The sequence below is a fragment of the Heliconius melpomene genome, chromosome 17 (genome assembly GCF_056956725.1).
Source record: "Heliconius melpomene rosina isolate 202511_hmr_F chromosome 17, ASM5695672v1, whole genome shotgun sequence".
NCBI lineage: Eukaryota > Metazoa > Arthropoda > Insecta > Lepidoptera > Nymphalidae > Heliconius > Heliconius melpomene.
Window position 1 is genome coordinate 5712649 of NC_140405.1, and position 13340 is coordinate 5725988.

General features: G+C 32.3%; 1 protein-coding gene across 2 annotated transcripts in view; it reads right to left on the reverse strand.

Moving 5' to 3' along the window:
• The window catches only part of Ten-a (Teneurin-a transmembrane protein), a 266172-nt gene that overhangs the window by 99150 nt on the left and 153682 nt on the right, over window positions 1-13340 (reverse strand). For both annotated transcript variants that reach the window (XM_085201214.1, XM_085201213.1), the window contains exon 6: window positions 7030-7123. In XM_085201214.1, coding sequence (XP_085057340.1) covers window positions 7030-7123 — 94 coding nt within the window. The remainder of the gene's footprint in view (window positions 1-7029; window positions 7124-13340) is intronic.

The window sequence follows — 13340 nt, forward strand, 5'->3', positions numbered from 1 at the left end:
GGATACAGCGTGAAAGTGATTTTTATTTTCAATCATAATTTCTTCCAAAACCAATTACTCAAAATATATGTCTTGTATTTTTTTTATTTTGAAACAATATTTTTAGTAACATTGACAAATTATTTGTATAATTTGTCAGGAGTGGTTGTGCACAAGTCAAAGATAATTTATCTGTCTCAAGAGCTTTATTTATTACGCGTTCGCATCTTCGTTGAGCCCCTTAAAGTTGTTGGTTAATGGAGCTTCTTTGCGGCTGAGACGTCACTCACTTCGGAGGGGGAGGGCCGCGCGGGGAGAGTGGGGGGACTCGACATGTGGTCAGTTAGCGTTTTATTTTTTTCCTCTTTTAGTGACGGACAAGTTGATGGAATAGGAATGGACTCTTCGTATACCTATGTGTTAGAGATGTTGATGTTCTTTCTTACGTTTTTACTCGGAAACTCGGGTAAATATCATTTCGGAAAACCACATAAACTTAGGCTTACAGTACTAAAATCCTCGTTCGTGAATAACGCTAAACAAAGCGGTTATTTATACTCATTAAGAAGACGTATTAAAAATTGAACTTAGTGGGATTTGAACCCGCGCCTCTTTGGAAACCGTCCAAGCGCTCGGACCAACTAAGCTATACGTTCCCATCGAGCTACGTCGAAATTCCTTCTTACAACTACGGAGATGCTAACAACATAAGTACTTACATTGCATGCTTGCGACTTAGATTTACTGCAGTTACCTACTATAGGCTGAACTAAGTAACCTGAAAACTAACTAACTAAGTTAAACGTTATCGAGTATAAAATATGGTTCACAAAAGCTCAGTTAGACTTTTAAGCAAATAAAGGATCTCATTCTAGTGAGAGGTACCTCTATTTAACCTTTGAATTTAATTAGTTCTGGAGTACATGAACAAACAATATTCGAGTGGTATTCCATGTGGGGATTAGGTGAGACGAAAGGGGGCAATTATGATTGATGATGGTATACGATTCGTTTCCACTTAACACATTATAAAGGGGTAATTTTATTATCTACTCTTGTTTTGAAGTTAGACTAATGAACGTAGTGACTCAACTAATTTGTTATCGTTGTTTTATTATATTATTATACGACTTTCACTTCGTATATTATTATTAGTTTTACGGTATGCAGCTGTTTCCCAGTTAATAGATTACCTACTTACAAAAATTAAATTATGTTTAGTTTCAAACTTAGTAGAGGAAATACTATGTATTCCATTTTCCTATCGAATTCATGTGATGGCGGAACTCTCTGTTTTGCGTCGTTACCAAAAAGGGGATACAATATTTCATTTCCCCGAGAATCGAAACCACAACCGTTGCGTTCACAATCATTCACTTATGCTTCTGTGCTACCAAGATCTCATGAAAAAGAATGAAAATATATCCACAATAAACGTCGCGTTTACAGCGAGTCGATGTCCTACCGCGCCATGATACCTTCGAAGTCCCTGAATTCAACGAATAAATTTATTAAAGATTGATAAATTTATTAAAAATTGATTTATTAAAGATTGATTAACAAAAATATACAACTTAAAATATTACCTCTAGCGGGAACTGAACCTACAACCATAGGTTGCAGTGAGGGTTATCTAAACACTCCACGCTCCCATCAATACTATAGAAGTTATATTGACATTAGTTTACGTTAAGTACAAGACTTAAGACAGAGTAAGTTTAGCTTAAAATTAATTTAAAAAATGTCACTCATATTTATTATCGGCCACTTTAAGTGAAATTATTAGCAATTTCATATTATAAAATTATGATATAAAAAAGAAATCAAAATATTTACAACAATTAGATAAAGTTGCAGTAAAAAAAAGTATGAAAGATATTATTTATTTAATAGATCCCCAAAGATCTTGCAAGGTATTATTTATAACAAAAGTCAGACGCTGTCCTGTCTCACTTTCTACGGTCAAAGCGGTATTTGCATTTAGATAGCAAACCAATACCGCTCAAATAACATCATCTAGTAAAAGTAATAACATAAAATGAGATTTTAAGGTTAGATCATGCATTATTTAGGTTCAATTTGAAAGCTAACACGAGGCGAGGGTCGTCTCGAATCGTGAACAGGCAAAATTGTGACCGCACAGGGCTCTACCCTATAAGGTATTAATGACTTTTGCTGTTTCAGTCCAGGCCCATGTACGATATGAAAACCTCATTAATATTTTGTGTGTATCCCTTAATGTGTTTACTTAAAACTATTTAGATAATATATTCTGTTTACAATTTTATAGTAAAAGGTAGTAAAAATAGATATATAAAGGTAATATAAATAGCTAGTATGGTTGGAGTAGAGAGAGAGTAGAGTAGAGTAGTTACTATAATATTTACCAATAAAAAATATGTAAAAGATTTTAATAAGCCACAATTTTACAATATTTCTAGTTGTAGAACAAATAAAATAATATATTTTTAAGCAATTTCATACATATTCTTAGCACATGCTCTAAAATTCTGAATTTCAAAGTTCCTCTTTTATCCACATGTGAAAGAAGCCCGAATAGCCGTTGATTTTTTGGATACGTATCCCTTATCCAACAAAAGCGAATGCATTCTCTAAAATTTTCAGCATAGCTAATTTCAAAATTGCATTTCAGTTTTTTGCTGAGTAAAAAGTAGATAAGGGGTTTAGGCGGTAAATAGATTCAGTAGAGCATTTCCATGTCTCGGCGCGCGGCGGGCACTGCTGAGCGCAGGAACGTACGGTGTTCGTACACTGCAGAGTTCTCGAATATATTAAATTAGTGGCAGGTTTACTCAGAATTATTAATGCTATCATGTCATAATTGGATCTTCAACAGGGGCATGCTGGTTAAGGCCTACGCAAAGTCTGCAAATGGATGCTAGTTAAAAAAAATTACCATGTTCCCTATATATGCCCCATAATACTAACGAATTACTAAAATTAATATATTTTTTTTACCACGTCGTAATAATTATTTTTTTCAATAAACAATGAGAATGAAGAAGAATGAAGGATGTATCATTTTTTTATTCATTTCTAAAATGGAAAACGTTAAGCAAAACATATTATCGCCTGTTAAAACCAATAGGCCGATATAAATGTTTACTGACTGACAGTCGTCCATTAATATCTTTAGCTTTTGTTATTTTTCAGTTCTAAAAACACAGATTAGCTGTATTTATTAAACTAAATTAATTGTATCGAATAAATACTTTAGAGACTTCAAAATAGATGGTTTCATTTTATAAAATTGTAAGGTGCTATTTTAACAATTGTCATTGTAAATATATTATGCTATACTATATATTAAACCAATATGGTACACACTACTCAAGAATAACTTGCTTATACTTTATTTAATTTAAAACTATTATTAAAATTTACTTATGTTTTTTGTTTATTTCTGTTATTGATCTTACTCTGGAACTGGTCTTCGGTATGCAAAAAGAACGGGTAAGATCATCAGTGGTTAGTATCATTATTTTATTTTACACTCTATAATTTAATGATATAAATTATTATTTTAACAGAAAAATATCTACTATGAAGTGTACCAAACCATCTGACTTCTACATGTTGGTCTGCAGTGTAAGCAGACCTGGCACGGGCTACGTACGTTAATTACATAAAATTGTGACGTCACTAGAGAGGATCGCTGCCTAAGGTGAAGTTATACGGATGAATTTCGAAGTTCACTGTTGTTCATTATTTGATAGAAATTACTTTAAATAAGTGATCATAATAAAATAAGTGATAATTATTTCTCTCTTATACGGTATCCCGGATATTGCAGGGTAAGTAGATGGAACATGGACACGTAGTGTTAAGACACTTCCTTCCCGTTGAGACCCTACTGAACCCGGTAAACCGCCTAATTCTAAAGAGTGTTGACTGGCGGAATTCAACGTCGCGCGTTCCCAGAGTGACGAAATGAAAATTTTAAATGTTTAACATCCTCCAATGAGAATCGAACCCATAACCTGTCGTGTTTAACTGCACACGCTTGAGGCCACAAATCAATATGTGATTGTTATTTATATGCTAAAAATATACAATAGTATAAATCAGCTTCATCCCGCACACAGCAGAGTAGGCAGAGGGAACTTAGTGTTAATACACTCCGTTCCCCACTTTCTACCGAATTCTGGAGGCATTGCGTGTTGAGTGGCAGAACTCAACGCCGCACTTTATACAATACTATTTGTTAAAGATTTAGCATTAAATTAATATTGCGACAGAAACATTCTTTCATTGAACAAACGAGAATAAATAACAGAGATTAGATTATTGCCGATACAGATTTATGTTACTTCATAACAAATCTGTGTTATTGAAGCTGTCGATATTTTATCTTTTTAATTCCCGATCATTCTCTTTATAAATGTGACAATTGAGAGAGGAGCCATATTTTTAATATTATTTTGCTTTATTTAGTAAATCTTTACAAATAATAAAATTGTACTGGCTGCTGTTTGTGCATGGACGAAATTTGAGAATGTCTATTATTAGAAATATTTATCAACTAGCTAACCCAGGCGGCTTCGCCTGCTTGAAAATTCCGATTCTGTGCCAATTTAAAGATGCAAAAGAGCCATAAAACAATGAATTTTTTTGTGGTTCTTGCAAACTTGATTCTTGGGTAGGACAAATGGCGGTTTTAAGACCTGCTACAGTCACTCCTCTCTAAAATGGATAGAAATTCGAGAACCAAGCGTCTTAAATAATTATTAAATTTACTTCGCCACTACGAAAAAGCGTGATACTCGAATAAAAAAATGAAATAATTACGAAAATCTTCGATAATATACGAGTATGTATCGGTGCAAAACATGAGTATACAGATTAAAGTTACACAGAACTACTCAAAACATCGTTATAGATAGATATTTAATTAAATAAAGTGCTAATTGCCTCTGCTTTTGTAACTAGATCAAAATTAAAAATGTAAATGAAAGAACATTCTCGCTACTAAGTTTAAAGTATTTTCTCACGAATAAGTTAAATTAATGTAGAGGGTCACAGCACTCCTGCAGCACACGGCCGGAGGGGAGGACGTCAATTTTTTATTAGCCTGGAGATGCCCTTTTCAATGTATGAAGATTATAACGTATAAATTTAATAAATACTAGATTCAGACGAAAATTGGGAACAAAGCGCTATCAATTTTGTTAAAAAACAGAGAAAGTGTATACATATGTAACATCTCAGGTTATTTTATAATATTTATATTTTTATATATAAGTACTAGCGGTCCGCCCGCGGCTTCGCCTGCGTGAACTACGTTATTATTAATTTCTGTCTCAATGAGTACCTACGTCCTATAAGTGACGTCCATGCAAAATTTGAGACTCCTAGCATTTGTAGTAACGAAGTTTCATACAAACTTTCAACCCCAAAAACAACAACTTAGAAGTCGAATGTTGCAAATTCCCGTCTTAGCGAGCACCTACTTCCTATAAATAACTCCTATGCAAAATTTGAGATTCCTAGCACAAGTAGTTTCTGAGATTTCGTGATGAGTGAGTGACCTTTCGATTTTATATATATAGATAGATAATCTATATATATAAAAGGACTTGTCCTCACTGACTGAGGTAAGACGCACGCACAGCCGTAACCGCTGTACGTAGAAACGTGGAATTTGGACAGATGTTTACTTTTGTAATCTGGACATCCACTAAGAAGGGATTTTAAAAAATTTTAACTCTAAAGGGGTGATATAGGGGTTGAAAGTTTGTATGGAAAAAAATTTAAATCGGCACCGATTCTTATAAAGTTTGAAATTTAGATTTTTAAAAGTATTTAATTGAATACGTGTTTCATCGTTTTCAAGAATTCTCCCTCTAAGGGCGCAAATCGGGAGTTGAAAGTTTGTATGGAAAAAAAATTAAATCGGCACCGATTCTTATATAATTTGAAATTCAGACTCTTAAAAGTATTTAATTGAACACATATTTCATGCTTTTCTAGAATTCTTCCCCTAAGGGTGCAAATAAGGGGTTGAAACTATGTATAGATTTTTTTTAAATCGGGACCAATTTTTATAAAATTTGAAATTCAGACTATTAAAAGTATTTAATTGAACATATGTTTCATAGTATATTAGAATTCACCCCTAAATACGCAAGCGAAGCTGCGCGCACCCGCTAGTGTAAATATAAAATTGCAAACATTTCTGTTTTTTTTTTAATTTTTGAGGATTTTATTTGTATAACTTCACGATTTTGGTTCGGTTATACTTACAATTAATTTCTACATATGTGCGAATCATAAGAAACCCTACTTGTTTGAAGAAGTATTTTATTTAGTATGTATTGGAAGGCTCTATATTTGCATTTAATTAAAGACCACACTGGCTGTTTTATTCCACTTGACACATCAAATTTTGTCCCACCGAGTGGTTCTTGTGGGTTCCTCCTCCTATTCAATGGGTTCAGTCGGAATGCGGAACATTCACGATCCTTTTGATGAGAACTAAGATTAATTTCGGAGGGCTTCAAAGCTCAAAGGAAATTTTAGAATGTAAGTGCATTAATAAAGGTTTTTTTAGAGTCTCGATAAGCACTCTTTTATCGTAAGAAATGTCTTTATTAAATTTATGGGCTTTTAGGTGCACATTTGGTGGCTTTATTGCTCGAGTCACTGCTAAATTTTAAGCTTTTACATAGCCTTTTGAACTTTGCTAAAAGGTTTTAAAATTGCATTGACACGTTGTGCCGAAACTATTATTTAGAGGATTCAATTGGATTTTAAAATAATAGACTATTCGTTTAAATATAAAATAAATTTCAAAGTAATAAAAATATTTATTTTAAAACTATTATGTATATTTTAGTTTCTTACAAATTGACTTTTTTAATGTAGGCTTCGTCATAACATAGCCTTACGTATAGACTTCTGGGGTTGCTTCGTTTTCATTTTCCTCAGGTTAAAAATTATCATCTTAAATAAAAAAATGCATAATAAAGTTCCATTTATGTGAACAATAACAGAATGCTAAATTATGTATTTAAGAGAGAAAAGACGTACCTGTGACTGGAGCTAGAATGGCCCGTTGTAGAGCTGGAAATGGGTGAGCGTGCAGGATAAGTTCCAGTGCCGTGTCCTTCAGACATCGCGAATTCTAAAACAAATACTTTTAATCAGAGTTGTCAGTTACTTTGTAAATAAAGATAAAAAGCATAGTGATAGTTCATAAATATACGTAGTGATAATACCTACATAATATGATTTACTACAATTGGAGGCATTGCGTATTGAGTAGCGGAACTTAACGCTGCGCTTTGCCTCGAATGAAGAAATGAAAATATTAAATTACCTCGAATGGGACTCGAACCCACAACCTGTTGCGCTTACACTCACAGTCTGTGCCTCTGCGTCATGACTGGCCTCTATTTCTAGAACCTTATTTATACTATCATAATATACTGACATACGGGTTTGTTAAGTTTTAAAAAGCAAGTATAACAACTGTACGAATACAATAACAGTAAAAATATTGTATTGTTAAGAAAAGCCCATATAAATCATACATAGATACGAAATCCGATTACATCTGCTCTCGACGAAGCGAGGCCGATCTCCTTTTCATCTCTGCGTCTTCATGTTGTGCTTTCTAATCTATCTTTGTTTGGAAATTCCCTTGAGCATTGTAAACTAACGACTTAATACATGAGATTGACATGATCTTACTGTGTTCCCCACTTATGAACAAGGGAACCTTAAGTGATATGGATATTTTTTGGGAGAAATAAAAATAGTTGTTGTTATTCACTAGAGGACATACTACACTGATGTTAACTAGAGGACTCGTTTTAGTCTTTGCTGTTTTTATCAGAATTGCTACAGGCCACTCATCAAATTACATTTATAAAAAAATATTTATATAAATTTTTTCAAGTAAATATAATATATATTTGTTAATCTTACTATCCTATTAATCCTACTCATATTATAAATGTCAAAGTTTTTGAGGATTGATGTTTGTTTTACTTTTACGTAAAAAGTACTAAACCGATTTGGATGAAACTATACAATAATATAACATATTTATCAAAATAAGACATAGGCCACAATTTAGGTAAAGATTTTAAATAATTTGGTTATAATACAACAATAATCTATACTTCTATAGTTATCCGCATATATCTAAACTAAGTTGCAGTTATAATTTTCACGTTTAAAAGCGAAAGTAAATTAGAGCGACAGTACATATTTTCCTAGTTATTTCCAAAGGTGAGGCGAGATAAGGGTGGACGACGGACGGTGACTATCAATCCTTCTGTCACGACATCGACAGCGCATTTGTATGGTCTAACAATTTTTGTCTCAGTATTTCCTCGCCTCTGGTATATTTGCCGCCGCCGATCAATCTATCTAGTGTGGTCTTTGAGCATGATAGATGTTCGGCCTCTCTTTTCACTGCTTTCGCAAACAATATACCATTATATTGACTTTACGGTGCGACTTTGTCTAAAAGATTGTTATACAATATAATATTTGGTTAGTCCAAAAACAATTCACTTAGAATATTATGGTCGGTACTGTTAACTTAACAATAAATTAAAGAAAAAATATGTCACGTAACTTTAAACAGAAAAGAATTTACTTGCAGCAAAAGAAATATATGAAACGATTACGTTACCAGCCTTAGACAAGACTATAGGATATAAGGATTATAATTTCTACCGTATAACATTACAAACCTTTGATATTTTCGGCTTTATTGTAATACATATATGTCTATGAAGCCTATTGTTAATTATATTTATCAATAATTAAAAGTATCCCTATTAATATGCTTTGATAGTATGCACTAGGATTTGACTATAAATTGTATAAAAAGGTGGTATTTGGTCCCCCATATTAAGCCTCGAGCAGTGAGGCGAGGCACATATTTGTGCCCATCCCAATTATCTGTACTATATATGTTGGGAGTCATTTATAAGCTGCCCTATCTCAATATTTATCTACAATGAAATACATACAATTAAGTTAATAATAATACTAAAGATAATTATGGTTTTATGTAGAAAAAATAATAATACGTTAACTGAAGAGTACACTCCCGTAATTTAATAATAGATTTAAAACAATATAAATAAAATGATTATAGGTGAATATAATTAAAATTACCTACATATTACAATGCAACATATTGAATAAATAAATGAATGCTGGCATAAGTAAGAGGACGTCATTTTTAATTTTGTTCTCTATGATGTTTAAAACATTAATCAATTTTCTGTAATTTACAATAGATTACCCTTCGCTTTAACTTACTACTACATGTATACATTACATTTCACGATAATAAAGTTCAAAATTGCTTAAACCCAGTTCCGTTTAGACATCAGTTATTATAGATGTTTTAATTTTTGACAAATGTTCTAGTTCTCCCCCTGATAAACTGGCGCCTGTCGAAAATTCTGTAAAATATAACTTCCTGATTCTCGTTTTGTTTATCATCTTGCAAATGTATTACGCAGGTCTTCCGGCTTGTATAATATGTAAATACACGCCTGAAGCGGAAGAAATGAAAACAAATCTGCCGGGACCTCGTTATACATTACTGATAGGTACGATGTTTATTTAAAGCTTATACATATATTTAGAATGATTGTTAATCTATTTTTTATTGTTTCGTATTATTTTAAGAATAAAATTAATTACATGTTACTTTAATATCAATTTGCAAAACAACAGGGAGGCAGAGGGAACCTAGCGTAAAAAAAATCCGTTCCCGATTTTCCGCCGAATACTTGACGCTGCGCTTTGCCTCGACAATAGAGCAAAGAAGTGAAAAGTTTAAATATTTCATTTCCTTGAGTTGGAATTGAACCCGCAACCTGTTGTATTTAAAGTCATTCTTTGTTCCTCTGCGCCACGACTGGCCTTTTAGACTTTGACTTTCAAATATAAGTAAAATGTATAATTTAAGATATTCATATTTAGTACAGAATTAAAATATGAAATTTACAACCGACTCTGAGGTAAAGATTTGAATAGATCTTATTAATAAAGTAGGTCAATTAAATTATATCGAAGATTTGAATACTGCCTCACCATAAACGAAATTAGCACAAGGGTTGTAATGTAACTTCAAAGGAAAGGATTTTAATAAATATGTATTTATAATAATTGTAATAAGAGTTTCTTCAATGAGCATTATTGTTCTAGAGTTCATAATTTGTATTGTCTTGATTATGCTTAAAGTAGCTTACCATTATATTGTTTTTATATTTTCAAGATATTTATTACAACTTTTCTTTTCAGTATATTTCTCATTTTCCGGGAAATTCTTAAAGCATTTTCCCTTTACACTAGTGCGAAGAAATGACTGAAATTTAACATTTAAATCGAACCCACATCCTCTCGCGTTTACATTCCTACTTAATGCCCGTCCTCCACAACAGACCTTTATTATATACAACTTATTAGCATATAATATAACTGTAGTTACGGTATTATATTGTGCACTATAAAATTACTCATAGAAAAGCAATTTAACAGTACTTTAATTCATCTCTTCGAAAAGTTGTGTCATCGAGAGAAAATGAAAATTGATCGTCCCTAACTAAGATAAGTTTGGAAAGTTATGATGGAATGAAAGTGCTTCCGCGCTCTGCAAAAATATACGTCACTGATTTAGTTTCGAAGTAACTAATTATTGTTTAAACAAGAAAAGGTAACAGAATCCATTTATCAAGTCCTCGTTGTATTTCCAGCAGAGTCAAGTACAGAAGTTGGGTCGTACAAAATAATTACTGGCTTGTACCTAATGTATAGAGATGTTAAAATATATACTTACTTTGTTTTTTTTATTTTTTTACACCAAATACGTAGCTTCTTATGTTTTGGCTTTGTTTCTTTGCTCGTTCCATAAAATATAGTTTTTTTAGCTGCGCGGTGTATCTAGCCTATAGCACGGAAGGCAGAGTTAACCTAAGTAAGGCAGAGTTCCACTGGAGGAGGCATTGTGTGTTGAATGGCGGAACTTAACACCGCAATACTAATATTAAATATTTAATATTTTCCAAACATATAATAGAATTTAAAATTTACATCACGTAAAATGTGTAATAGACCATAATAATTGGATTTTATAATATTAGACGTCAGGTCTCGTAAACAAATTAAGGTCGGGTGGATGATTAATATCGGTTCAAGGTAGAAATTATCTGATTAATTTTATATACTCTAAATGTGCTGTCCAGTAAAAAATAAAGATTTCATATTTCATTTTAATAATCATATTGTAAATTGCCAAGTAGATCTCAAACTTTATAAAATATGTATAAACTTGTAAAATCTAAAAGTAAACCCGCTGAAATAAGATTTTTTATTTGAGGCCAGTTGTGGCGTAAAGCACAAGCCTGTGACTGTAAACACAAAAGATTGTAGGTTCGATCCCTACTCGAGGAAATTAAATATTTTCATTTCTTCGCTATGGTGTCGAACAAAGCGCTGCGTTTAGTTCTGTCACTCAACACGCAATGCCTCCGTTTCCCTCTGTCTACCCTGCTATGTGCGGGATACAGTGTTAAGATAAAAAATATTTATAGTCAATTTCATACAAAGCGAGTGCAAACTTAAGTTTGTCAACTGTTACTTCCCGTTGACCAATAATCCTGAAATTTATACGGAACCCTCGAGCCCTACTGGCATTTGACTTTTTAATCACTTTGAAAATAACACATGTAATCTGTTCACTAAATATTTGAAATAATATTTGTATTGTTCCTTAAAGTACTAAAGTCGATAATGTCAGTATAATTTTGTTTATTTCGCCTAAATTATTTGATCTTGTTTACGGCCCTTTGAAAATTGTGTAAACTTTTCATAAAGTTTGCTTGTAATTTATTGTATACCGTTACTCTTCCATTTATTTCCTGTAAGTGAACTATGCAAAATATTTTTATTACAATCAATTAAGAAGAATGTTTTCGAACCATGCTTAGATTAAATAATTCAATTATTAAAAATCGCAAATAAGACATTTTTTTGGATATATAATATTTGTATTGCTTCAGTATTTCTTTTATTAATAATAAATATTGTATTTATTACATAGATATTACTTATAAAGTACCTTCTTGATTTAATACTAATTTAAATTATTAATTAATGTATCGAGTAAAGCTATGTACCTACGCGGTCTCTACGATATCTCTAATCATAAGTTGAGTGACAAAGATATTTTAACTGAGAATTTAATATCAACTAAAATGAAGGTTATTCCCCCAAAACTTTCCAACAGTTGCTAATAACGAAACTTGTGGTTAATAGGGTGGGGTAGAACACCGAGCTTGGGTAAATTTTCAAGACAATTCAATAGGAAAATCGGCCTTTGTTAAAGTTGTATTGTATGATAATACTTTTTTTAATTGTTAAGCAAGCAGGTACTATAAAACTTAAAAAATATATATATTTAAGACTAAATATTTTTTTTTCAGATAAAAATATATGTTATCTTTATCAGAATGCGACCACTGAAACGAAACCGAAGCGTAGTTAAGCACCGTATATCAGGCTGTATGATATCAAAATATCTTATTATTAAAAATAATCATTATTCTCTTAGATTATAATCAGCTATAAATATTTAACGTAGCCATAACGTTTGTATCAATAGAGGTGAGTAATAAAATGTAAGACTCTAGGATTTATATGTACAATACACTTTTAGAGTACATTTCAGTTCGCCGAGCGGCATATCGAATGTTTACGACAGCATTAAACATATTTTTATGAGGACACCGCGGTTATATATTATTAGTTGTAGGGGGTGCACACCACTGCCATTCCATTGGTCAGTTGTTCGCGATGGGAACCTTCAAAACCTTCATCAAAATTGACAATGTGTGTGGCTAATAAAACATTTACGGTGCTATAGTATGTCACGCCTGTTTCCAATGAAATCATGATAATGTGAGTATTACATTTTTCATGAGCCCTTATTCTGATATTGTTAATTTAAAGAAGTTTAGACGTTTTAGCAGTAATGGCGCAGGGGACGCGATGGATCTGAGTTCGATCCCCACTCGGAGGAATGAAGTATTTTTTATTAATATTTGTTCTCTCTGGCACCAAGGTAATAATAACCCAGCGTTGAGTTCTTCCACTTAACATGGAATGCCTCAAAAAATTCGGAAAACAGAATGTCCTAACACTGGGTTCCCTCTGCCTACCCTGCTACGATGGAGGATACAGTGTGAAGCTAAAAAAATAATTAAGAGTATATCTAGTAACATGATCCTTGATCTGTAATCAAATTTCTGTTTGGAAAAATATTATGTACTATTCTATATAATACCTAATATTTTTTTCCTTTAATAGAA